Here is a 27,224-nt window from a genome sequence, read left to right on the forward strand (position 1 = left end):
TGCGTGGCGCCCAAATTACTCGTCCCCTTTGAGCAAATTTGTCCTTTTCCAGGTGAGCGAGTGAATAAACTTTGAGGAACAGCAAGCGCCATCTTGGGGCATTCCTCCGGTGAGAGGTGTCCTCAGTCCAAAATACGTATAACCTTATCTGCTGCCATCACTCGTTTCAGGCACAAGATCTTACCAGGTCGTAATCGTCCGGACAATGCTAATGCCGGTCCGCACCTGAATTTCACGTGCTAGACACCCACCTTGGACCAAAAGGGCGCGGAAAATTACGAAAAAGTAGGTACTGACCGCCTGTCTTGTAAATTCAGCGCCGCAGAGACCAAGTGATGCTATATATACAGGAAGCTTACAGTACGCTTTTCATCCCTATCGTCTTAGAAGATGGCATCACCCGGTGTGGTTTCAGTCACGTGGTCGGATACCCCAGTAGGTTCAAACCCCAGATTAGAGCAAGAAACAAGACGCCAAGGAGCAACTCGAGACGTTCATTGCTCCGCCCACCGGCGTGGTCACGTGACCCGGGTGGAGGCGGCTAGGGCAACACATGGATACCCGGACTAGGGTTCCACCAGAGTCCTTCAATGCTTTGAAGGACTCTGGTTCCACTCTCACTCTTGAGTTCATTAAAGTGATCTCTCTCTCTCTCTCTCTCTCTCTCTCTCTCTCTCTCTCTCTCTCTCTCTGTCTCTCTCTCGCTCGCTCGCTCGCTCGCTGGGTATATAACGGGACTGTGGCGTGCGCGTGTATACGTGTGCGCCTGTCTGTGACGTATATGTATAACATACGGCCCAAATAAGAAGTCAGGCACAGAGCTGATCCTTAGCAGCATTCGTCGAAGCTATGCGTGGCCAAGGTTGCGGGACACACATCGTTAGTTCATTTGCAAGCACGCATATGACTGTTGTCTATAAGCGGCCCTCAACGAGCTCCGCGGATCCACAATCGCGATTCATGACATGCACAAATCGCACACAGCAGGGACGTCAGCTATAGCGGCCGCAGGTTGTGTGGAGATATAGCCATTATTTTTATAGTTTACTGCGGCGCGTTCGCAGTCTCGATATGCACGTCACTAAGCAACTTGTTCATTTCCTTTAGTGTCCCTTCAGAGGTTAGGTGAGGTGAGGTGAGATAAATTCATGTAAAGTGGAACCAGTCCTAACTGGGGACTTTCATTTTCTTTCGCGAGGACGCACCAATTATTACGAATTCATTCATTCATTCATTCGGTACTTTCAGTATTCATAGGAAAAACTCAGCGGATCGTGACGCCCACATAAAAGGCAATCGCGGACGGTCGAAAAAGAGACGCTCCCAATCTTTCGTCACGTTTGAAGCCAGGAACGGCCGCAACTCCAATCACCGAGCCCTTTCTTTGCAACAAACCGCGGCCAATGCATCGTGCACGTATTAAACGTGCGCTCGGTTAGCACAGTTGACCGTGGGAGTACGTCAACGACGCATTCCAGAGTGAAGGCCCGCGCACGCCACGAAGACAACGCACGCACGACACGTTCGCGCATGCATGCGAAGTCGAAGCGCAAAGTGTATACACAGCAGAGCAGCTGTCACGTCAGTGAACGACTCGCGTGACCTGCATGCTAGAAAGCGCGGTAGCCGTCAGTGGGTGAGCGCTTAAAGCTAATGGGAGACAGGTGAATGGCAGGCGCACGGATAAAGCGGGCCGAGTGCTCTCGCGATGTCGAAGAGAGCCGCCGAGCGTCGCGGGAAGAAATAGGAGAGAGAGCGGCGGACGAAGCGCGTAGAAAAGCTCGCGCGCTGTAAGCACGCAAGGTCGGGCGAAATGGCCCAGTTTTTTTTTCTCTCATTTGTCGACACGTCGAAAATAAAAGCGAGACAGGTGGTTACGATCACAATCTCTCGGGGCTTCCACGACTAACTCCTCGGACGTTGTTGGGTATATTGTGAAGGAGGAAAACAGCGCAAAGTGCGACGAGACGAGAGACGAGGAAGACGACAAATGCGGCACTATGTTTGTCGGCTTCCTCGTCTCTTGTTTCGTCGTACTTTGCGCTGTTCCCCTCCTTTGCACCGTGAACCTACTTGCTCAAGAATCAACGTTCGCAAGTATTCTGCGAAGTTGTCCGAAGTTTTTATTGAAGGTACAATCTTCTTTATGCCTGCACCGCTTATGATATCGTTCTACTGAGTTTCGCAGAGACGAAAGCCGTCAAGGGTCATTACTCGGGCAGCCATTTTCGACAGTTAATGATGGAACAGTCTTCAAGACCAGCAAGTTCCTAATTGACATTCCAAGCAGCCCAACAGCGGAACCCAGTTAAACACGTCTGTACTGCATTCCAGAAAGAAACATGGGAATCCCCCGTCCAAAGTTACTTCGTGTGTCATTGAATACGTGCGGGCAGATGAACCCAGGTGAAAAATGCAAGAAGATGAGGAGGATTCCTTTCCTTCTTTTTTTTTCTGTTGTTCATTGTTTCCAGGAACGAAGCTTCGACTCGAGGCGTACATTAAAATCAAGTGCCCTCGCAACTGATTGATATACACGTCCACTTGCGCTGTGCGTTGCAGCGGTGTTGTAAGCGCAGCCTTGAGATTTCGGCGCTGATAAGCGCGCAGTGCCGGCGCAAGGCATCACCACTGACTTTCCGCCCGGCGCGGTACGCAAATGGTGCGGGTGCGGGCCAGCCTCTCCATCACACGAAAACAACCTCCTCGTCGTCTTCGTGCTTTGGAAATGTGGGCCCACGATCCCTTCACCTTTTCATCATCGTCGTCTTCGTCGTCGTCATCTTATCATCCTCATCAGCATCATAATCACCACCCCGCCTTATGTCCACGGCAGGACGATGACCTCTCCCACAGTTTTTAACGGTTCCTCTCCTGCGATGTCAAATTGCTACAAATTTCGTCTTCACATCCTTCTACCAAGTTTCCGGTATTCTAGTCGCGCATCTCGGCTGCCACTGTGTCACCTAGCTGGTGGTCCACCGGTCTTCAATGCTCCCCATTACGTGTCCAGCCTAACTCCACTTTGTGTTAATTCGAGCTCCCGAATGTGTTCCCATATCCACAATCCTCGTTCCCTATCTCTAAGCGTTGCTCCTATCAGTCTTCCTTTCGTATATACAGTAATGTATAAGCCATTAACATCACTTATTTATTGAATCATGCCTCTAGCTGCTGCGCTGTGATTTGGGGACGTCTATCGACTTTTAACGCAAGCGTAAAAACCAGCGATGGGAAGTGATCTGCCAATAGAATAACTTGGCTTTGAATTCGAAAACAAGCGTCGCTACAGACGTCATTCGAATAAAGGGTCGGACGCAGCGCTGGAGCCACACCTGGGATACATCCGGACTAGTGCCAGCTGCGCCGGTTTTTCTGCAGCATTTCGCCTCTTCAAAGAAATGCGGCTTCGAATACAGCCCGCCAGCTCGGGCGCAGAAACACAACATTCAGTACTCATTTCAGTCGAAGAATATTCATAGAGCAATTGCGCCCGGATGTTTTTTATGCTTAACTGTAAGCAACGCTTCGTTTAACAAATCTAAGCCTTGAGGCTATGAAATAAACGCAAATGCAACGACAAATCGAAAAACAACTTCCACAAGTTTCTCTCTACAGACGCCTTGCACAGGAATGGCATGGTACTGATTGCAGATGGCGGTGAGAAACCGACGTGGGAGCAAACGTTTGCGCGGGCTTGTCTGAAAAATGCGAACGGTAAACGGAGCGGCGCGCCAGCCGGATCAGACGACATCCGCAAAGCGGGCGGGCAGGTCGGTGACCGCGGAGATCGTTCCGCGCTAACTACGCGCTCCGCACGCAGCAGGGACACAGCACGGTACATGCGAAGATGACTGCTTCGGCGCCGCGCGTCAACGCAGCGACGAGCTAAGCGAGCGTGCAAGGAAGAAAGGGCCACGCATGCGGGCGAAAGACAAAGCGGTGGGGGAGAGGAGACGACGAAGAGAAAGGGCAACACCACATGAGCGATAACTGCGGAAAGCGCAATTAGGGACGTTCCGCCCAATCGCCGCCGGCCGGACAGCTCTTGTTCCAGGAGGTCCTGCAAGAAGATGTGCGGAGGTGAACGCGCGGCTGATTGAGGGTGAATGACTGCGGAGCGCGCGCGCGGCATAAGAACGGGCCGCGGAGGACGTGGACAGGTCGACGGCGAACAAGCCGGTCGGTCTGCGGGTCCAGTCGCATATGCATGTCTCCTACGCGCAGCTCCCGACGAACCTGTCGGCCCCGCCAATAGCGCATGCGGGTCGCTGTTCGATCGAGAAACAGACATCGACTGCATCACGATCTGAGCTTGCGATCGACGAGGCACTGGACACCGCGGTACCAAAGGAACAAGCCACGCCGCGGGCAGCATCTTTAAGACTGCGTTCCGAGATCGGTGTGAGAACCCTGACGTCTGGATGAACCCGAAATTGCCGTTGTTCGCGTCGCTCGGCGCGCGTCCGCGGAAGGCTCGGCAGCGGAGACAGAGGAGTCACGTTCTTCGCATTTAGAGGTGCCTTCTTTTTGTCTACACCGGTCGCGCCTTGCCTCCTCTCTTCCCGGGCACTAACTACGGGTTCGCCCTCGCTTGCTGTCCACGTGGCGTGGCTGGGACGTTGCGAGACACCGTGTGCGGGATGCCGGCGAACGCGCAGAGCGCGCGCGAGACAATGCTCGGCGTGGGCGCACAATGGCGGCTTTTTGGCCAAATTGAGGCCAGAGAATAGACGCCCCCCGCTGGGCTCTGAGAGGAATACGTACGTAAAAAAAGAAGAAGCGCTGGACACAAAGGCTATTTAAGCTGTTAGAGGCGCTGCCCGTGCCTCGGGCATATTCGTGCTTTGAATGGTATTGCAGAGCGGGGTTACGTTTCGTGAAGCGTTTTCTCGGATTTCCGGGAATACGTCGGAAGGGTCAAGAGTGGTGCCACTGTCAATCGAGCGGTTGCTCTCGAGAAGTTCACGCTGTTGCATTTTATTTCTGTTTAGCAAACAGCTAAAGGTCTTGTTTTTTCTGGCAAAATTAATACCCCTGCCACACGGCATATCTAATGACATTTAGAGCAAATGTCATTCGCTCTAAATGTCATTAATTCGGCGCTAATCGAGAATACCGAATGCCATTTGAGGCGAATGGCATTTAGCGGCCCATTGAGGTCCCGGATCTCAGCGGCCAAATGAGTAGCCTCGACAGCAATGGCGGGTCACCAGGCAAGAAAATTCAGTAATAAACCAAAGAATGCTGTTTCTAAAAACCGTCAGTAAACTTATATTTTCGTCTTCGTGTTGTTGTTCAAATAAAAAAAGACAAACAAGTACTAACAAAAAAGAAAATCTCGTCCCCAGTGCGCGCGCTATAGAGTGTACTAGAAGTTTTCTTCTAGTACACTTCTAGTACACTCTAAAACTTCTAGTACACTCTAGCGCTACCCTAATACGGACTTTTTGCGGACTTGTCTCGGCTTGTGATGTCTACTGATGTCACCTAAACCGGTAATTTTCTTGTTTTTATTTTAAAAAATATTCTTTCGTAACCTTTAAAAAAAATATGTGGGAAAACATTCTAGATGCGCTTGAAATATAATTTTGCGGTTTTGTGAGCTCGCTTATCGTCACCGCTTTCACAATCAAATGACATTTGTTTTGCCGTGTTGACCCGCGCGGTCGAACCGAATGCTAATGTCTTTCACTTTTAATGACATTATATTTGCCGTGTGACAGGGGTATGACAGCACACGTGAACAGAACTAGGTATCGAGCAACAGGATGAGTGAGTGAGTGAGTGAGTGAAAAGAAATAGTTGAGTGTGCGGTCGAAGACTTTACTACCCAAAGAAAATCGACACGTATCTGTAGTTGTAATTATAGTGTTGCCCCCCCCCCTCCGCCTCTCCCCAAAATATAAATACACGGTGTTAAACAAGAATAAGCTTGCAACACAGTCCAAAATATAAAAAAAAATTACGCCCATCTTCCCGCGAGGGAACCCTGGTGTGATGCGACGCATCGGGGGGTTCAACGAAGTAGTCAAAGCAAGGTCACGTCAGTGCGAGAGCGAGCGCTGACTGAACCGCCGCAGCGCGATACCCGCTTTATATTCACAGCGATTGAAGGAGAGGAGACAACGGAGGAGAGTCGCGCATGCGCGCACTTGCGCGCACCGGAGCAGTTGTTAACGCAGCGAAGCGCGCGCCAAACAAGCGCGCCAGCTGTGGTATGCTAATAAGGCGGAGTGAGAGTGTTGCACACAGCTGTGGGAGAGAAGAACGGAGGAGGGATGCGGGCGGACGGCGCGACGACGACGCAGGAGGGACAAGCCCGAGAGCAAGAGATGCGTCGCATCTAATAAGACAAGACGCCTGCAAAGTAAACTCCAACGCATTACCTAACCATTTCGTGTGGTGTTTAGGAGCGTGAGTGGGGGTAGTCATCGCTAGCCGAAGGCAGCAATACGTCTACAGCTCAACGGTTTATCGACTATTCTTCGGCGTCAAGGGCGCATTGATAGAGCGCGGCATACAAATAGTTCAAATCGGGCATGCCTCGCAAACGGAACAAATAGTGAAGCAGAAGGTTAAGACGAGACAGCACACCTGTTCTCACCGGAATAGTAAACATACTATCCATTGTGACTACACGTTGAAGCCAGCTGAAATATACAGTACATAAAAAAAAGCGCTGTGCAGCAGCACATGGTACCCCACAGTATGCATGGGGAGCTCAGGCATCGGGTAGGAGAAGAAGGTAAGGGTAAAAAGTGCGCCGGGTCGGGTTTGTCGTATCTTCGAGCGTATAACCCGCCCCTGCACATAATCCGCACCCCCACTTTCAGCCCACCGGAAAAAAAAAAACCCTGGTGTATTGCCCGAACATTTGATACAGGAAAGGCTCCACCAAAGCTACCGCTCAAGCAACACATCACGTACTATGTAGGCAGAAAAAGCGTGCATTAAGCAAATAGAATACACTGACTGCAGGGGGAAAGTCACGGCTCCCTAATAAAATTCACTTGTTAGGGTGTTCTCGTTCTTATTTTTTCTTCCATGTCCTCGTATGTTTTGTGCAATCGCTGCCATGGAAGGCTTAGTCAGTGCCAAGGAGGTTGATAAAATTCAGTGCTACTGCGTAGGAGCTTCACAGCACAAGTTACAACGCGCGTTGCCAAGAAGCTGCACTAAAGGAAAAAACCCCACGTATTATCCGCACCCTACTTTGCCACTTAAATTTTCGCATTTTTGGTGCGGGTTATGCGGGCGAAAATACGGTATTTTCCATGAAGCGGAAATTGGAGCTGGGCTCCGCTAAAGTGTCGAAGTAGGTTGTTCGTCCCGATCTGCGCACATCAACATCTCAAACGGGGGGGAGGAGGAGGAGGAGGAGGAGGAGGAGGAGGAGGAGTAATCGAAAGAGGCTGTAGCACAAGGGAAGCGAAATTTCCCATAGAGGAAACACGGCCACATCCGCGAAGAAAGGAACGACAGGTGAAGGAGACGGCGGCTCTGGAAGGAAGTAAGGAGCGGGAGGACCACGGGGGTCACGCAGGCCGCATCCCGTGAGAAATCCGGGCCCACCACCACGCCACGGTGACAGCTGGGCTGCTGCTCCGAATCCCCGCTCCGTCGATGACGGGGAGGAGGAGGCGGACAAAGCCACCGCCTGGATAAGACGGCGGGGCAGGTTCTCCGCTGCCGTACTTTCACGCTTTGGTAGTCCCAACACGCGGGCTTGGAAAGGTGCGCTGTGGACAAAGCAGGTCGCTGAAGGCGCCACTGCGAGAGTCGCAGGTGTGTGCGGGATAGGGTGCGTCACAGCCAGACACCGCTACGACTCTGAATTTCGTTTAAACTTTAAAGATACCGCACGCAACTCGCCCTGCTGTCGTGCTCCTTGTTTGTTGTTTTTCTCACGAAGAGGTTACCATTCATACACCTTAGCGTGTGCTGCTGCGCATTGGAGTACGTTTCCTAAGATCTTACCGAGGTACCTTTGCGAATATAGCCCCGGTTGTACAACCCACAACATTTTACTGGCCGGTTTGTTTAGGTTTCCATCAATGCATGGCTTCTGATCGCGTCGTTTGATCGCGATGTCGTGATCGTTACTGATTGTCACAAAAGAGACAGTACCGTCGGATTCTGGCTTACGTGGCTTTGTGTCTTCACGTTCTTGCATCGTGTCGCCGCAGTTGCCTTCATCGCCTCGCAATAGTTTCAGACAACAGACAGGCCAGTACTCCGACCGACATCGATGCTCAGCGCGTCGCGCTCATCGAGCTGTCAACAGCGTAAACGACGCCAAGCTCAACGTGCGTCCGTTCAGCCCGTAGTAGTGGATAAACTAACTAAAAAATAAACAATATAACTAAGAACAACCAAGCAGCGCTCCCCTACTCGCGCACTACCGCTCGCATTCACCTCAGTGAAACAGTACTTACTTAATGGAACTCGATTTAATGAACTTACACCAAACCCCAACCCTCCTTTCAGCCGTGGATGGAGCTGCTGACCAGCCCTGACCTCTCCGACTACCAAACGTTGGTGGAGAGAGTGAAGAAGGCCGGTACACTCCAAAGTGTCCTGTACTGAGAAATCCGCGCACCAGCCCTTTGCTGTCTAACAAATGATTGTTCCTCCCCTAGTATCAGCAATTTGTTTACCTTTTTTGTTTCTACGTTTTGAGACGAATCAGAAATGCACGAACGCGCTCACATAGCGCTCTACGGGACGACCGGAGCGCGCTACCTATCGAAGCAGTAATAAAGCGGACACGTCTTTTGTTCCAGAGCCCGGCGTCGTGCCAGCTGGAGCGAATGCAGGAAGTCTGCCCGCGGCGGCACAGGAAGAAGCCTCAGACCGGGACGAGCAGCCAAACAAGTACGCAGACGACCGTGGCGAAATCGGGGCTGCTGGAAGCCCGTGCTCTCCTGTCGGTCGGCAGACGGGGTACTGCGACCTTGAGGTTGAACCTGCTCCTCCCTCGCGCCCTGGCCGTTCACTGTCTACATCAAGAAGGAGCGGCGGCCCGCCACAGGCGCACAGACGGCCCAAACGAGACCCTTTCCTCGCACGAGTGCGTGCTACAGTCTGTGCAGGCCACGCCGCGTTTGCATCTCGGATGTTGCGTGCATCTAAGCCGAGAGAATTTGCGGCTCTCGTCTCTCGGATGCAAAGGGTGGTGAGAAGATTCAACGGGCTGACGCAGCTACTCCTCACTCACCCATCTCTCCCCTCTCACCGGTCGTATGCTCCCTCTCGCAACCCCTGTCTCGCTGTTCTCACAGTTTGCTACAAAACGATGATAATAAGAATACAAAAAAGTAATGGCAATGCAGCCCGGTGCCAGCGTTGTGTCGATGAAGAAGGCGCCTCCGCCGCCTCCTGGCTTGTTAAGGCGGTAATTTTTCTTGGCATGACTACAATGGCGCCTTCGCCAGCCTAACCAACCGGAAGAAAGCAAGCAAAGCATAGCTCATTCAGGGAGGCCACTGACACGACGCTCCTTTATTGCGATGCGTCTCTCTTGGCAAGTCGTTGCTGGCAGTATCCTCTGTTCATGGCGGTAAATATGCGAGACAAACGGTGAGTTATGAGTCGCCGTGATACGTCGGGTGCGATGAGCCGTAATGGGTTTTGTTACACCCTCAAAAGATGCGGGCACTCTGTTGCGGCCCGGTTGAGGACAGGGCCGCCGCCCTCACTCCTGCTTATATGGTCACTACTACATCGAAAGAGTCGGGACATACTAGGTCGCGCGATGCCCGAGTCACAACGATCAACGAGTGAAGGCAACCATCTGAGTCATTACATCCAACGCGTCAATACATCCAACGCGTCATTACATCCAATGCGCCAGGGCATTTAACAAGTTCGTGTTCACATTGTTCACACACTTTCATGTTCCGGCAAAACTAATTAGGTATGTTTAAAGATTTTCGCGAAAATAGCAGGCGGCTTCGTAAAGCGATGCTTATTAGGGTAATATGTAATTCGCGCAAGCATGCGTCTTCTAATTTTTTTTCACACGAAAGTGTTTTGTTCCCGGATACACGAAGATTTCGCTGTCGTCATATCCGTCACAGAAGTGACGCCAGTACAACGAAGCAAGCGGCCTGTAAAGGGTGCACCCCTGCACACAGAGTCTTCTTGCCGGGAAAGCAACCCTTAGTACTAAAGAGTACGTCATACTTAGGGTTGTTCGTTTTCAGGTTTTATATTTTACCACGAAAGTGTTTTATGCCGCAATACCCAAAGATTTCACTGACGTCATATCCGTGACCGAAATAACACCTTTGCCGATGTGACCCGCCAGCAGAACGTCACTTGCCAAGCACACCCACAAGACAGCCGCCGACCCGCAAATCACGCTCAGCTGCAAATGTCGATGCACATTTCATTTTCGTGTTTTACCGATTCCTATGACAGAGGAATCAACCACAATTTTTTTCCGTACAACACGTGTTATTGCAATCAATATGATCACAACGACTTGAATAGAAATTTAATTCGTTCTAACCAAATCGAGAAGAATTCCCAAACACTCGCAATAACCTCGTTTTTCCAATAATCTGATATGCATCCTGTAGCAAGGCTTCGAAAGTATGGTTGTCAGACTCGTCTGTTTCGCAAGCCGGGCAGCGCAGCAGCATTATCAATCCCCGAACCGCTTAGCGCAGCGCCAACCAACTGAGCGTGCGAAAAGGAACCTTCGTTCGAACGGAAGCGCGAATCGACGCCCCGCCGAGTGCAGGTATTCACCTGCACCCCCGCTTCCTTTGTTTCAATTCGAAATGCCGCGGCAGGAAACGCCCGGTGCTCTTGCACCATCCACCATCTCTCCCCTCCCCATCCTCTCACATTTTCCCCCGACCATACGGTCGGGACGGCGCAGCACAGCACACGCGGGGCATCAATGGAGAAATAACTCATTCCGCGAGAGAGGCGCCGCCAGACAGTGCAAGTCGTAAACCCTGCCGCTGCCACTGCAAAGCTCCGCGCGACGGCTTCTCAAGGACGGTGGTTGCGCGAGAGATGCGGTGAACGCCCGCACAGGGCCGGCTCCTTGTGCGCGGCACGCCTATGCAACTGCCCGCAACGGGGGCCGTGCGGCTATGCGACTACCTAGGTGATCACCGAGCGCTACCGAATGCTCGCGGTCACTGGCCAGTGCGCATACCACCCAAATAACCTCGATCCCTACGACTCGCTGCTTCCAGCGTAATCGTGTTACGATTATGCAACGGCGCCGAACAATTACGTTCCGATTTGCGGCGATTGGGGCAGTTTTGAGGCCCGACTGGCGGCGGACTGGTTGGGCGAGTCTTTCGCGGACATTACCCCTCCTCCTCCAATCGGTTTTCGTTCTTGTGTGAACCGGTTTATATGCCGGACGAGCGTAACTGGTACGGTTGACGAAAAGCGGTCACCGTTGAAGCTGTCAGGTTGCACGCAAGCGTACATAGCCTCGAGGTCCTTGCGAGTTTGACAGATGCATACAATGAACTAGCACACCGTTGCCGATTCGGAAAGGAAAAAGAGAATCGGGATCAGTATTTAGCCTCGGGCTGATATCTTGGAAGTGTTTCCAAGGTATACAATTTCGACCACAAATCGGGTAGATAGATGTTTTGCAAATAAACTGGAAAACTCATACAAATAATCTTATCTTCGCCTTCATCTCTTGCTAGTGATTACTGAAGGTCAACAAGGTTGTTTTAGCATGTTAATAGAAAAAAAAAAAAAAACATTGACTAACTTGCAATCCACTCTAACCTCCAAAAAGCGGACCACGTACAAATTTTGCAGCTTTATAGCCCCAAATATTAAAATTACATTAATCGGCAAGTCTTTTGTGGGGAACTCACTTCATGTGCAAAATGACGTAGTGCTCTCACCAAAGAAACCAGGACTTCTGGTAAGGGCTGTGCATGCGTATTTTGGGCCCCGCAACACCTGACTGTCACCGCTCAGGTCAGGAATTCGCACGCCGAAAACAAAGTTTTAAGACGCAGTATTGGATATAGTGGGCGCTTTCCAGCCTCATACGGGCTCATGGATGTGTTCCTGGTTCAAAACCCAGCGCGGTACCGCATCAGCAACGAACTTCGGCAGGCGGGCATTATAGCATTGCCACGACTGTCAACGTTACATTGATCACTTCATTCTCTTAATCCATTAGCTCCTGGCGTACACTTAAAAAGCGAAGAGGGCCAACAGGGCGGTAGTTCGGCAAGGCTAATCTTGTCACCCATCAGTAAGAAGGTCCGCCACACTGCCGTAGCTAACGAACGCTGCACCGAAGGAAGCGGCCGTCGCGCGACAATAACAAACGCAGCGCGAACATCTCGCGGAGTCAACAATCGTATCGACGACGAGCCATCAATCGCGAGACTTGCGCCCACACAATGACCATAAGCCCAGGCCCTGACGGCAAGACCCCTGGCCTGGCGTCCGGCCCGCTTGCGACAGCCGCGCGCGGTCAGCAGAGCAGGACACGCGTGGCCTTTGCTCGAGCGAGCTTGCCTGCCGCGTTTGTGTGGCGTCCAGGAGGAGAGCGGACAGCGGTCCGACCCCCCGTGCGTGCGCTCACTGGCTCGGCAGTGGCGACGACGACGACGACGACAATGGACGGGAGCCTTCAGCCGCAAGAAGTCGGCCATTAGGTTCCTCGGAGCCGGCAACGCCAGTCCGCCGTGCCCGCGTTTTCTCTCCGGCCGTGGCGGTGGTCATTGTGAGCAAGGGGCAGGCACCCTTCAGCCGGCCAGCGATACAACTTGGCCGTCGCGCTTTCTTCTTGTTGTTCTTTTGCCCGCTCTCAAACGTCGGAGCAGAAAAGGAGGAGCAGCCTAGCGGTCGCTCACGCACTGCTCGTCCGCCTCCTCACGTGACCCCTCCCCGTCGTCGCACGCCCGTCCCTGTTTACCCCTGGCAGAGATCGTGCTCCTTCAATTTTGCTGTTGTGGAGAAATGACGTACAGTTTAGGCTTAGCGAAGCAGACGGCTTCTCGTTCTTGGCGTGTACGAACCGCAAGCAGCCGTAATTGCGCATTGAGCCGTGCGCGGGAACGTATACTGCAGGACGGCGAGGAGCAGCTGCGGGCGCCGGGCATATGCGCGTTACACAAGCGTTTCTTCGCACCGGCCTCTAGGAGGAAAAGAAAGTCACAACTACCCCGCCCTCACGTCCAGAGGGTAGCCATATTGCGCGGTACCGCGCGAGTTGCCTTTGTTACCAGCAGCAGCTGCTGTCTCAAGCTTCGTTGCTGCGGTTCACTTTGCGTTAGTGTAGCCCCACCCCGCAAGGGCTCAACAATGGAAAGGCAATGGAAGGCGCACGCCGCTATGCGTGCCGATATTTTCGATGGTGAAAAATGCCGTTAAATATCTTAACCATGTGTATTGGCTGAACATAAAAAATGTCGCCAAAAAACGATACTCGACTGCAGCGCCCCTGCCAAGTAAAGGCCTCCATCCCCTTTCCCGCTGAATTCGCATGCTGTTCCTTTCCCGTCTCGTTCCTCCCACGATAACATGCTAGAGGTTTGCTCAAGTCAATTTAAATTTACCGCGTTCTACTGCTCCAAGTCGGGTGTCTCGGTGCCAGCGCTGCCGTACGGCGGAGACGCGCGTGAATTGAGGTACCCTACCTCGATGCCACGAAGCGGAACGTGGATCCCATGTAGTGGAACGTTTCCTTGCAATTGCCTTTTGATTTCTTAAATGCCGCCAGGAGGTAGCGCTGGCAACAGCAGGCGACGGTTTTCTGCCGTTGATGTATTATTTCATTTGCTATCGCTAAAAACAAGCATCCATGGATTTTTTAATAAAGGAACACTGCAAATATCACTTATGTATTGATTTTATGCCTTATATTTGCGTACTGTTTTGTTCTTGTTCAACAATGTTGACAAGCATGAACACTGACACCGGACTTAGACGTTTAGATTTGGCTGTGAGTATACAAGACTATTGCGCGCATGATATTTCACTTTGGCCGGATGGCTGAATTGAGTCACAGACAGACAGACAGACAGACCAGAATTTCTGCGTTTTAGTAGGCAAAGACAGACTATTGTCTTTAAAACGCTTTATGTTTGTGGATGTGTCCATCTCTCCTCATCCTCTAAACAGACAGACAGACAGACGGACGGACGAACAATTGGACGCATGCGATGTTTCATGTGTAAAAAAGATCGCTAGTGTGTTTGCCGAAGCGCAACATGCGGATGGCGAGAAAGACGTAAGAGGGTAAGGCGGAGGGGTAAACTCTCCCGGTTACCCATGAAAGGGAAAATTCGCCACGATGTTTAGCAATCCAAAAACAAAAACAATATTTTTTATAGCCATTGCATTACAACGAGCGTCTGCGCACATACAAAGAAGCCCGCAAGGACACAACGATGAAAAGAACAGACGCTGCGAACAAACAAATAGGTGTTACTCACGCGCGCTCCATCACTGCTGCGTCACTCGAGTAACGGGCCACGCTGCCGCAAGGAAGCGGCGTTCTCCTACAGCGTTAAGCCGCCGTTACGCTGCCAGCTACGCGTGGCGGCTCAATCTCTCGCATTAGCCGTTCCCGCTGTCGATAGGAGCCAAGGATGCACGTCAACTTTGACACGCTGCGGCTTCCGCGATAGCTCCGTTGCCCCGCAGCGTTTCTCCCAACCACCTTGCCATAGGTAAGGCCGATGCGGAACCGCGCTTATCGACTCTCGTGAACACCGCCGAGACGAGAAAGGCTGCGGGGCGTAAACTACATCGCTGTGATGACATCGACCACACTACCGGTACGTTGAGGAGGCCGATAGTTAAACAAAAAAGGTGGCAGCGAAGGTGTGTTCGAGGTGTTCAATCAGTTGGCGAGAACAGAAGAAGAGTAATTATTTAATTTATCGAGGCATTTTATTTGGTTGGCGGACGAAGAAGGGGAACGCTTGAATTCCTGTTCGAGCTCGGCTATCCGCGCAAAGTGGCAACGGGAAACAGGTTTCCTCGCCTCGATAGCGTCGGCGAGGCTGCGATTCCGCCGCGGGCAGCCACGACGCAATCCAGCGCGCGCCTGCAGGCCGCTGATCTGCCGTGACCCGCTCTTCCTTCCTTCCTTCCTCGCTGCGGGCGTATGCACACAAACCCGTCGGACATCTGCCCGATGCTGCTGGCCTGCATAGCCAGTCGAGAGCGGGGCACCTCGCTCCAGGAAACGTGAGCGTCGCGTCTTGCGGAAGAAGAAAGCCTGAGAACGGCTCTATCCGAGGCGTACACGGAGTCGTTACCGTGTGCCACACTGTAGCGTGGCGAAGGCGACTTCATCATCGATTATGGCTTCTCACAGAGCTCTATCGCTCTTTTCTTTTTTCGTTATCGCAGAATGTACGTTTTGGGTCCAATGAGAAACGATTGGTCCTTTACGTACGCACGATCGAAATCTCTGGGAGAAGACTTCGTCCTGCAAGGGACACGGATGGGCTGTTGTTGTTGTTGATGGTGATGATGACACGAAGTGCTATGCCTGGGGTTCTAAGAAAAAGATATCCGTATGCATACGTACGCCAAGACGCATCATGGTCATGATCATCATGACCATTGCCTCACTGACAGGAGGTAATAAACCACTACTCCTCTCCAACGTGAAAAGGCCGAATGATGTGCGGGACCAAGATAATGCTCACAAAAGCAGCCATACCGAGTCCTTGCGCTCGGAAAGGACGACAGACGGATGTGCGATCCTGCAACTTTGCGAGGGACAGTGGAGTGGAGTGTGAGTGTGAGTGTGAGTGCGATTAGACCTGCGTTCTGTTCTTTCCAATTATTTCATGAGAGGAATGGGCTTTTATTTATTTATTTTAACCATCGTGAAATAGCGGTGACTGGAAAACGGCCAGTGGAAGTTCTGCATGCGGGTCCTAAAGCGTACCAAACAGACGTACGAAAAGCCATACTAACAATCTCTAGCGTTAAAGGCTCTATCGAATACGGTAAGCTGGGCTTGGAAACGAAATTTGTTGATTTATACCATTTCTTTTATCGCGTTCTATCAACGAACTACCAGAATTGGTCGACTAGAGCAGCACTACCAAAAGTAAAATGCTTACGCAATTAGCGCGTCGCAAAACACAGTTTGCCTAAAAACAGTTAAGGGGCCAGTCATATGCACTCTTAAAATAACGACGACACGACGCTGAATCTGGTTGCACGCAGCACGAGCGAAACTTTTGTTTCCTCTAAGCCTGCTGGATACTGACGGTGGTTAGTAACATTGTTAAAGCTCTTAAATCTGTGCCAAGCTTCCTAATAAGAAACAACTGAATCCCGTGTTTTGCCAGATAGCGCTAGTTCAGCCAAATGAAAGAAAAAAAAATAAGTAAACACGTCTTTTACTTATTATTTCTCCGCAACGAAGAGAAAATATGTCTAATCGGGGATAAGAAGCGCCGGTGTATCATTTACAGCTACAAACGATAATAAAACACGCGCCCGGGCCGGAACGGGTATACCATTTGCAAGCGTAAGTCGGATACTCACTGCAGCAAATGAAGATGTCGCAGTAAAACATGACGAATGTTAAGGACATTTACCACTAGGTTAATATTTCCTTTGTAGCTTGCGTATACGCTTCCATACCGCATGTTAGCTACCCCACAAAGTCCTCGAGAATGCCGGTCACCTTTTACGTCGCCGGTCGTCAGTCTAAAAGGCTGTGTCTGTTGTTACACGCGCTTGGCATAGCTCGTAGTTTACTCCTGTGTCGACGGCGTATATACAGACAGGCACGCTCACACACCGCCGTGGGCGTTGATTTGTGTAACGAACCGCCGCACAGCGTTGTTGGCGTCAAGAGCAGCTCAGTGACGGCGCCAACGTGAATGACGCCCGCGCACGCCTCGTCACCGCTTGCGGAGGCCACACAGCCGGCAAAACAGCGCGGCGCGAGATCTCTCCGCGCATGACGAGTTGTGTTCGACGATACCGCCGCTAACGAACTCGACGTCGCTCCAACCGCTAAGCGGGACACGCCTTGCTCAACCGAAGGACAAGGTTCTGCCCGCTCTTTGCCCACGTACTTTCGTAAACAGTGGCAAGCGACCTACACCACGCATGTAAACCTTCTGTTTTCGTGGCGGGAGGACCCGAGTTCGGTGCGCCCTCGCGCGGCTTTGAAAGGCTGGATGGAAAGGCAGCCGAGGAAGTCAACGCACCTTCCATTCATGCAGCCCGTCTCTTTTCCTCCTCCTCCTCGCTGTCGCGACCGGGCCTGTCTTTTAATTGTCCAAGTGGACACGCCCCCTCACGAGCAGGTTCCTTTGTGGCAGACACAATAAGCGAAATAATGATGAGGGAGAGGGAATTACCGAGGCGTAAGAGGTTGTTCCTTAAGTGTTTGCCATCGCTGGAATACTAATGACCTTGCGAGAGCCGCTATTGTCATACGGATGTGGCGCAAAGCGCCAAAGCGGGAGCCGATGCAAATGGGAGTGAAGAAGCAGAGAATTCGGCGGACAGTGCCAGACGTTGCGTGGCGCTCATGGCACGCGTAACCAGTAGTGACCACAACGAAACCGCGGTTCCAAGCGACAATGCAGCAGTACCAAGGACAAAGAAAGCAAACGGCGAGGTACAGCAGACAATTTGGTTCGCAAAACGTGGTTCCAGTTGTGGCACATCGCTATGTAAACGTGAAACGTTTTTCATTGCGGATCAAAATTATTGGGTAAGATCACTGGTCGGGTCCCATTGTTCGACTAATTGGCTCTGCTGGGTACAACGATTGGTCCTTCAGGTGCACCGTGGAAGAACCGTGGAATTATTGTTTTTTTCTTTTTTTTTTCAGGGGGTGGTTCTAAGACGCGCCATTGCATACGGAGAGCATGAGTGAAATAGAAATAAATAAAACGCACACATGTGGCGGCACATTTCTTCCAGGATGCTGCACACAGATGCTGTCTATCCAAATTTTCTTACAATGTTATACAACTTTCACACGACACCACGCATACAAGCAAGATGTGATAAAAAACCACCAAATCTTATTTCCAAACCCGGCCCCAAGATCAGCCCGTTCTTGTTTGCTTCTGTATTGCACATTAGAGGAGCTGGCGTCACTAAATAGCTTATTTTAGTGCGCAGCCCTTGAGAGACCGCTACTGTTGATTGGCGGCTTTGTCGGCCTCCTAACCGAGCGAACGAAGGGAACACACACCGAAGACCGAAGGAAAACGGAGGAAGAAAGTGTGAGGTGGGGGGGGGGGGGGGGGTATGCCGAGGCGGCGCCACGGAATCCTATCACGCGCTGCGTGATGCACGTCCTCCTCGTCCTTCGGAGTCCTCCTCGCTGCGCCTTTCTCTTTCATTAAAGCAATTCTCTCTCTCCTCCTCGTTGCGTGGCTCATCCGAACCACGTGACATTTGCGCGGGAGGTTCAAACACGATTCACAACAACATGCTCGGCGGCGGCGACGCGCTGCGAGATAACGGCAGAGTTGCGCGCGACACCGGGCGTTCGCTGATACCGCGATCACTTCCTGGGACGCAGCAGCTATGCGCCGTGACGCAGCAGCTATGAGAAGACTGCAGTTCGCGCTACGCACAAATTTAGCATAAGGGAGTATAGTAATCGTCAGTGACTTTTTTTTTTACCTTGTTAAACAAAAACGCAAATAGAAAATCACAGCCTTATCGCTGACCCAGAGCAGGGGTCGTTTCCCTTAGGTAGCGTACACTCGCCTCTCCATTTTTCGCGTGGTCGGAAACCTTGTAAGTGCCAGTGCACGTCGTCAGCCGAGTGACACCATAAGAAGAAACATGGGTTACAACGCACGCGTAAGGCACCAACACTCGTCGTTATACGGGCAACAACCAGAAGGGAAAGGAGTGGGGGGGGGGGGGGGGGGGTAGTAAGAAGAGCAACGAAAAAGAAAGTGACCGCGGTTGACGACCGCTCCACATCCATACACACAGCGTGCGCCCACGACTGCTAGGAGAGAAAGCGCGCGCGTTGCGTCGTCGTCGTCGCATTGACTCGAGTCGCTCTCGCGCGGAGCTCTTTCTCGAAGGACGCTAGACTCGCGCCTCGAGGAAACTTCGTAGTTGAGAAAATCCGTGCCCCTTTTGCGGTTTCTGCCGCCTTTTCTTTTCACCTCTCGGATCGCGCGCCGCGACGCACACAGCACAAAAGAAATGAAGCGAACGGGGAAGAAAGCCTTCGCGGTGTGTCCCCGTTTAGTTCTTGAATCGCGCTTTGGACAGTGAAAGAGAAAGTGGTCCACCAAGCAGAGACGAAAGAAAGAGAAAAAAACCAGAAGAAATGCAGAAGGCTGGCGTCCATTTACTCGTCGTGTTTCGTGTAAGGTCACCGCGGTCAACGAATCTTGCTCCTGTTAGAGTTGCAGAGTGATGAACCCGAAAACGCAGTTTCAAAAATGTAGAGAGAAAAGACAGCCACATGGGTACGCACAGCTTTTGTGTGTGTGTGTGTGTGTGTGTGTGTGTGTGTGTGTGTGTGTGTGTGTGTGTGTGTGTGTGTGTGTGTGTGTGTGTGTGTGTGTGTGTGTGTGTGTGTGTGTGTGTGTGTGTGTGTGTCTCTCTCTCTCTCTCTCTCTCTCTCTACGTGAGGAATAAGTCAAAACGGGAACATAAATGCCCCGAAAAATTCGTCGGCCGCGCTGCTCGCTGTGTTGTGAAAGGATACGAATATGAATTGTGGATCATTTACCCACCACTCCCGCTTAGGGACCTTTCTTCCCCCTTTTAACGCTTAACGTTCGGATCAGAAACCACACATCTCCAGCGGCAACGCCTGCAATCACCCCGATGCGTGAAATCGCAATGTGCATATCACGAATTACCCCCTCAGTGAGCGCGGTTACGATGCTCGCCCGTGCATCGATTAAAGGGACCCCGCAACACTTTCTTCCCGACATCTTAAACACTTGTAGAACGTAGTCAACCAACACATCCAGTACTTAGATTAGGAGGTCGCAAGGTATTTCAGGCGAAAATTACTGCTTTACGCCCATCAGACAACGTAGAAACTTGCTCAAAAGATTTTTCTCTCTTTCCCGGTCTTGGCGCCCTTTGAGCGCTCCAGTGACGTCATTACAGCTGTGTAGCGGCTATTGGCTGGCCTACCTTCGGTTCCAGCAATTGATGCATTCGATAGCCACTTTAAAAAGAAAGCCACAAAAGCAAAGCAGAAACGGAAGGCGTACCTGCTTCTTCGAGCAAATCACGTAGCGCTGCTCCGTGCTGACGGTACCTACAGCTTTCGCAGCGCTTCCAGGCGCGGAGGAACGAGTGAAAGCGTTTATAGGAAGTGTTGCAAGAGTCCCTTTAAGGAAAAAAACTGGAGTGATGGTCAGTAGCTATGAATTAGGCTGTAGACAGATTTATTATCCATATAAATATATTTTAAAGAGACGAAATCAAAGCCATGGCTCGTCTATACGTATATATACTTGATCGAATTGAAAGCAGCGTTCGATACATTTAATCTACGAGAAACACAACAAAGAACAGCCCAAACGTGAATACTGGAATAAAAATTTATGACATTGCGCTGTGATTTTATTAAAACTCGTAATAAACTATTCGTCAAAAATCCGCAGCTCGCCTCCCATTTCGAAACAGCCAGCACTTCGTCCACGCCCAACTCTGCTTCGAAATCAACCATCCCCTTGCCCCCTATATCGGCTACACATTAATACAACAAATCTACTTTTTTTTTTCAGGTCCATAGCGTCCCCCAAGGGGCCAGTCCTGATATGTATTAATAAGGCGGATCACTTATACAATGCACGCACGCGGATAAAATGTCATCGCGCACACGCCGGGCGCAGTGTATAAGGCCGCGTGCCTTCCTTTGTCTCCACGGCCCCCCTGCGCGGACGTCGCGCACAGCTATCGAAGGAGGAATCTGTGTCACGCGTATCGCAGATGTGCTCGCAAAGGCGTAGAAAGGGACAGCGGACGTTCTTTCATAGATACCAAGACTGGCTGGCGGTGTAGAACAAGATTCCGCGGGCGCTTTACGAGCCGTTTTTCGCTCCATTCACGCAGAGGCTTTTAAAGCGAGAGGGGAAAATGTCTAGCCGCATACGCCTTTGTTCAGCTAGCAACTCCACGCTACTAAGGTGCGTTGAAACAACCTCTTTTGGGATGCGTCACGGCATTTCACCGGAAAGCGGTGTGACGCACATGGCAAAACCGCCACTCTCTCTATCTGCCAACTGTGAGTGCGCGTGTCCTTCAAGAAGGAAGGGTTATTTTTTATTGTCGCATTATTTCACTCGCGTTTGCGAAGCGTACATTACCGACGTGGGAATGAAAACGCTGACCACTTTACTTTCGGCCAAGCGTTAAGACATCGCGCACGTTGGTAAACAACGCTCCTTGCCAAAGAGCGACGTCGTTTCTCTGCCACCGGCGACAAAGAGGGCCTATCAGTTTAATAGTTCCTTCTCTAGTCGTCTGCTTGCTATGAATTAAACACTGGCCGACAGCCAACATGCATTTGGGAGTCGCAACGAGTACACCGGTTGCACAACAAGAAATAAGGTCCCGTGAAATTTATGCGCAGTTGGAAATCACAACATATTCTTTAAAATTCAGAAGGGGATATTGTCAGTCGTCAATTTGCTACCTGCTTGTGCCGTAAACATGGGTGATTATATACGCAGTTCCAACAAGGACGTCGAATCGGTAATGAATAAGGTTAAAGCGCGGTACTGGAATCGTGATGGGGGCTAACGAAAAAATAGAAAACAAGCAAATACGAGAACGTGCAGCAGGGAATTTTCTGATAATAGTCTGAACATCAGGGACGTGCTGATGATAACGATAAGGACACAGGTAACGGTTGCGGATACAGATAATTTCAGGGTAATAAATACATTCTTCCGCAAACAAGAGAATAGAAAAGCAAATAATTGAAAAGCACGAACGGTCAAACTAAGAATGAAGTCGACTTCTTTTAAAGTTTCAATCCGGGTATTGCCCAGGATGTTGAGGTATTAGCCGAGGTCATGTATATAATGATCGCATGGTTGTAGGGAGTCGAATTGAGCTAGATGTGGGAAGAAAAACGATGCAATTAAAAGAAAAGAAGAAAACCAAACTTGCACTCATTAAGAGGCGAGCTCCAAGAGTTCAAAATAACGCTTCGAAACAAATTCGTGGTCTTCGCTGGCGTAGATAAAGATAGAGTACACGTAGTGAATGGCAAGCTAACTACGATAGTCACAGAACAAGAAGTAGCTCTGTAAGAGGAACGGAATATAGAAAAGATACCGGTGGACTATCTCAGGAAACGGTGGTCTTCATTCAGAGACGCTGGAATTCGAAAGAGTGAAGAACGAGGGAGCAAAAAGAATTAGCCGATTTTCATAATTGATTTATAAATAAAGGTGACATTCGGGCTTAGAACATGGCTAAATTTTTTTTTAAAGTTGAAAGAAAAGGAAGTTGAAGGGCAACTAAAAAGCTCGCTTTCAGCCGTGGTATTGTGCGTGCACTCAAAGACAGAAGGCACGATGAACGTTGATGGGAAAATGAAAACAGCCAGCTGAAAGGTTCTTTGTAAATTTGTATACGCCAGCAATATTAGACCAGTAAACAGTATGCTCAAAGGACTGGATTGGTTCGCGAGGTTCCAGCAGTAACTAAAGGCGAGCTGAAAAAAAGCGCGGGAGGCAATGAAAGGAGAGAAAACCGCAAAAGACAACGAAATAACGGTTGTCCTATAGAAAGGGTGGAGGATGTCTTGAGCTAAAGGAAAGCTCGAAATATTATTCGCGAAATTCAGTGACGGCTTATCGGCCATTAACTTGGGGACTCACTTCACAATCTGAAAGAAAACTTGGGTCATCCAAACGAGTCTTGAAAGGAAGTGCGATGGGAGTTGGAATTCGGGACATGGAAGGAGCGTCATGGATTGCGGGAAAAATCCGGACAGCGCGGGAAGAAGACTCAAATTGCGAGAAAGAAGTGAAGTCAGGGCGGGCATGTATGTAACGAGGGGGTCCGACAACCAGTGGCCTATCCGATTAACAAAATGGCTGCAGAGGGACATAACTATAATTATACGGACATAGATGTAGGGGCAGTCGGGTAACGCAATGGGGGAATAAGATAAGAAAATTCGGGCGCAAAGGATGGATTCTAATAGCGAAGGACAGGAGCGGTTGGAAGTTATAGGAGATAGCTTCGTCCTGGCATGGACACAGGTGGGATGATGATGATGATGACGCCGGTTTTCACCGTTTCTTTGTTTCGTATTAAACGTCATCCTCTTTTGTGTTGGTATCCGAAACTTTTTCACCTGTAGTCTGCATAAATTTTCTTCTCTATGACAGTTCAAGTAAAAATCTATTGACGTCATTGACTATTGACGTTTGCGACGTCATTATCCAAGCAAGCTGTCAAGAGAGCCGTGCGCACTCCTGTTGCTGGCCCTATATGCATCCTGTCGACTCCATTAACTACAATGAAGAATCTATGCATGAGTAATAAAACTACAGTAAAAAAGACTGCGAAAAACCTAAACGGGACGGGTAACAAACACCAACAGACACCACCGTACATGCGGTGTTAATATGAGTTATGTGTCCCGATTAGATTTTGTGCTGTTTCGGTTCTTGTTTTTTTTATTATTATACTTAGTCATCGAACAGGTCTCAGTCCTTCTAAAAGATAAAGTAGTTATTGTGATCCAGATGTACCCTAACTACCCATTCTCATATTCCATAAGAAATGGGTTTTCATCTTCTTCGAGGAATCGCCGTGATCTGTGGTTCACTTTTAATGTGTCCGGTGGTAACGTAGAGCGAATTGCTGCCAGTTGTTGCAGCTTCGGTCTTTCCAAGAGAGGGCAAGAGAGAGGGAAACGTTATTGTTTAGGCAGCTGTAGTCCGTGCCGTCGTGCCGCAGCCTCTTCAGTGGGAGATGGCCGGTCCGTAGCTCTCCCAGAGTCCGACGCGAAACTAACACCCGGCTAAATAATTAGCAAATTAATTATAATTTGATTGAGCCCGTGAAGAGCTGAATTCAGAGTGTTATCTTACTGTGCGGAAAGGGGGGGGGGGGGGGGGGGGGCGTTAGGAGGCGGAGCAGGGAGCAGATATTTTGGATCATGGCCAAGATGGGTGTCGACGCACTGCAGGCTCGCTATAGTAGTACAGGTGCTTGAAGAGAGGCTTCTCACCCACCCGTCTGTTTTATTTGCTGCTGCGTCAAAGCTGCTTTATGCTAATGCTGAATTTTCGATGCTGAACGTCCAGTAATGTTCTTGCAAACACGGACTTGCTAAACTTCTACACTGTTAGCTTCTTCTCCGTTACTGTTGCAGTTCTACGCGTTTCCCCATAAACCATCACTCGCAACTTTATTTGTTGAGCTTTATGGTGGTTTTGTTTAAGCCAGGCTTGCTTGCTGGTATTATAACATTTCGTGTTACCTTGTGACACCCCCCACCCCACCCTTACCTAGGGTAAGGGCAAGCAAGAGTGATCAAGCGCTGTCGAAGAGAAAATGGTCTTAGAACCAGTGTACGTCCGCTTCGGCGAACCAAATAATTAGCTGACTTAAATCAAGAGTGCCCGTTGTACTTTCGTTTCCTACTCGCATATCGGATGCTGGGCTCCTCCTGTATGAGAAATTTGTTTGTTTTATGTTTTGGGGGAGTATAAACAACTGACACCTTTGAATGTACCAGAGTAAGGAATTACTACCACTGGGCAGAGGGTCATCCAAAAGTTGTCTGGTAGGACCAATGCGGGTAATAAAGGGGATAATAACTGAAACCGCCCATATTTATCAGAATGACGATAACGTTCGAAGCTTGCCAGCAGCAGTCGTTTTTGCGGGGAATAACCCCAACGACAGTTCCCCCCGAAATCCCGTGCGTGACGTACCTGGTCCGACCGGGCTTCATGTTGGCGGCGGCGTCTCCCGTTGAGCGCGGAAGAGCCGTGACGGTGACGCGACCCGGCACAAAGCGATATTCCGGTCGATGACGGCGGTTATCCGTGCGTCGCGTCCACCACAACCGACAAAGAGGGGCCCACGGGGGTACTGCTCGGACAGAACTCGGTCGGCGCCACTGACCGCGCAGTCGTCGTCGTCGCGAGTATCACATGTTCCACTCCACGGGGCAACGCAGCAGCACGCATTCGCAGACACAGCGGAGGATATGCACGTCCGACGGCGCGTCGTTCTCCGGGAAAGAATGCAACGCCTCTTTATCGCTGTCTCCCACCAGGAATCGCCGGCCCAGATGGAGGATCCCTGGCAGAGAAGGCGAGCAAGGGTAGCACACTCCGCAGATCTGGAAGACACGCGTGGCTATGTGCCACGGACGATCACTCGGAGAGTAGAGATGGACGACCGACCGAACGGTCAGCCAGCAGCCGGCTTTCCCTCACCTGCGCGTCGTGGAACGGCGAGAGCAACCGGCCAACACAGCGGCCAGAAGGCGAGTAGGTAGGTTGGCTGGCTGGCAGGCTGAGAGGGGGCCGCAGAAGACCGGCGAGATCACATGACTTCCGCCGATGCTGCCGAGGGGAGTGAGGGGAAGGAGCGAGGGGTCCTGGCGCCGCCGCCGCCGCCACGGAACGAGTATGGGCGTGGATGCGAAAAAGCGAACGCTGTCTACCTGCATGCATACGGTGCATGCATAGCTTCGAGCGTCGCCCCGCAGGGGGCCACGAGCCCTCCGTCGGGGAAGAAACGGAAAGGAAACAGCATAGAGCGAAAAGCCGCGCCGTGTTTGCTCAGGCACAAGTGTGCGCACATGGCTGACCCGAAAGCTCTGCAGCCAGAGCAGCTGGCAGCACGGAAGAGCATCAGGCTGCTGTCGTTCGAGCAGGTTGATACACATCGCATGCCCGGAGGTACTGCAGGCGCACCTCAATCCGACTGACCCGGCGATGGCTCTCGGGTGGTGTCCACAAAAGATGCTAGACTGATGGTGAAGAGCCTTTGTGCCGAGGAGGCTTCCGATACACAAGAACGCGGCAGTAGCGCATCGCATTTTAGGTAAACGGGGGCAGCCCGACAGGGAAGCAGATCGCATTAATGTGGCAGGCCCAGTTAGGAGAAAGTAGGCCTCAACGACACAAGTGGGGTTTACATGAATGCATCAGTATTGGATCGCATCAACTTCCTAGCGCTTCTATGTCACGTAGATCTGGCCGCGTAAGGCGGTGATACACCGAGAGCGATAAGTCGCCTCAGTCAGCTTCGAGAGGAACTGCATGCGATACACGTAAACCATGATTCATTACATTTAAAGAGCCGCTGATCGGGGTGTATCCAATTCAGTTGACTCCCGTTAAGACGAACTCAGTTAAAACGAACAACATTCTTGCTCGCTAGCAACGTCCACAATGCAAAAAAGAAAAAAAAAACCTCCGCCTAAAACGAATTTCTGATAATACAAACAAATTTTTATGGTCCCATGGAGTGAGTTCGTCTTAACGAGAGTCTACTTTGTTATGATGTGCGAAGCGTATACCTTTTGGGCGAACCCGGGTCTGCGGCGCTTGTTTTCTTGGCGTCGCATTTTTGAAGCTGAATTAAGCTTGTCCATTTCGTGTGTTCGCGTGACATGTAGTGTAAGCGTGGCTGTAATTTTTTTGTTCAATTACAGATAACCTAAAATAAGCAGCACAACGTTTGGGCATTGTTAAATCGGTAAGTACGTGATGTTTCATTGATTCTCTTAAGTTGGAGACGCCTTTAATATCCGCTCAAAAACGACGCTCATTTCGTTTTGTCCTTTTCATGGCTTCCCGCAATATGCCTGCAAATGGTTGCGGAAGAGGGCCGTAACTCACGCGTTAATTAAAATTTATTCATTGATATTTTATTTACTCTCAGGGCCAACTTGCGTTACCGAGTGGAAGAGATTTACAAATCGCAAAATATAAACACAGTAAAGCAGGCTACGCAAACAACATAAATTCGCCTTGTTATGTTACATAAAGCACTCTAAAAAGGGCGGGTTTCGTTCATTGATACAATTTCGGCAGGAAGGTGATTCCAATCACGGGATGCGCGGGTGGTGTCGAGATGTGCTGTCCGTAAACCAGTGTGGACTGGAACAGCTTTCTTGCCGCCATGGTTTCTACAAATGAACTCGAACAATTCAAGTCTGAACTCGCCAATCATTGTTATTGACCCCCTCCATTGTCTGCTGTGTACTTTTTTTTCTTACCCCACTTCTCTCTGTA

General features: G+C 50.6%; 1 protein-coding gene across 5 annotated transcripts in view; it reads right to left on the reverse strand.

Annotated features, from left to right (window-relative positions):
- LOC144175084 (uncharacterized) overlaps nucleotides 1-25,498 on the reverse strand; it is a 147,695-nt gene extending 122,197 nt beyond the window's left edge. For 2 of the 5 annotated variants that reach the window (XM_077704138.1, XM_077704137.1), the window contains exon 1: nucleotides 24,906-25,490. In XM_077704138.1, the coding sequence (XP_077560264.1) occupies nucleotides 24,906-24,925 (20 nt within the window). In that variant the 5' untranslated portion in view covers nucleotides 24,926-25,490. Of the gene's footprint in view, nucleotides 1-24,905 lie in introns of all 5 variants that reach the window. The other 3 variants (XM_077704135.1, XM_077704136.1, XM_077704139.1) reach the window with 3 other exon arrangements.
- Between the last annotated feature and the right edge of the window lie 1,726 nt (nucleotides 25,499-27,224).

The sequence above is a fragment of the Haemaphysalis longicornis genome, unplaced genomic scaffold (genome assembly GCF_048455015.1).
Source record: "Haemaphysalis longicornis isolate Haplotype H1 unplaced genomic scaffold, Haemaphysalis longicornis Haplotype H1 scaffold_3, whole genome shotgun sequence".
Lineage (NCBI taxonomy): Eukaryota > Metazoa > Arthropoda > Arachnida > Ixodida > Ixodidae > Haemaphysalis > Haemaphysalis longicornis.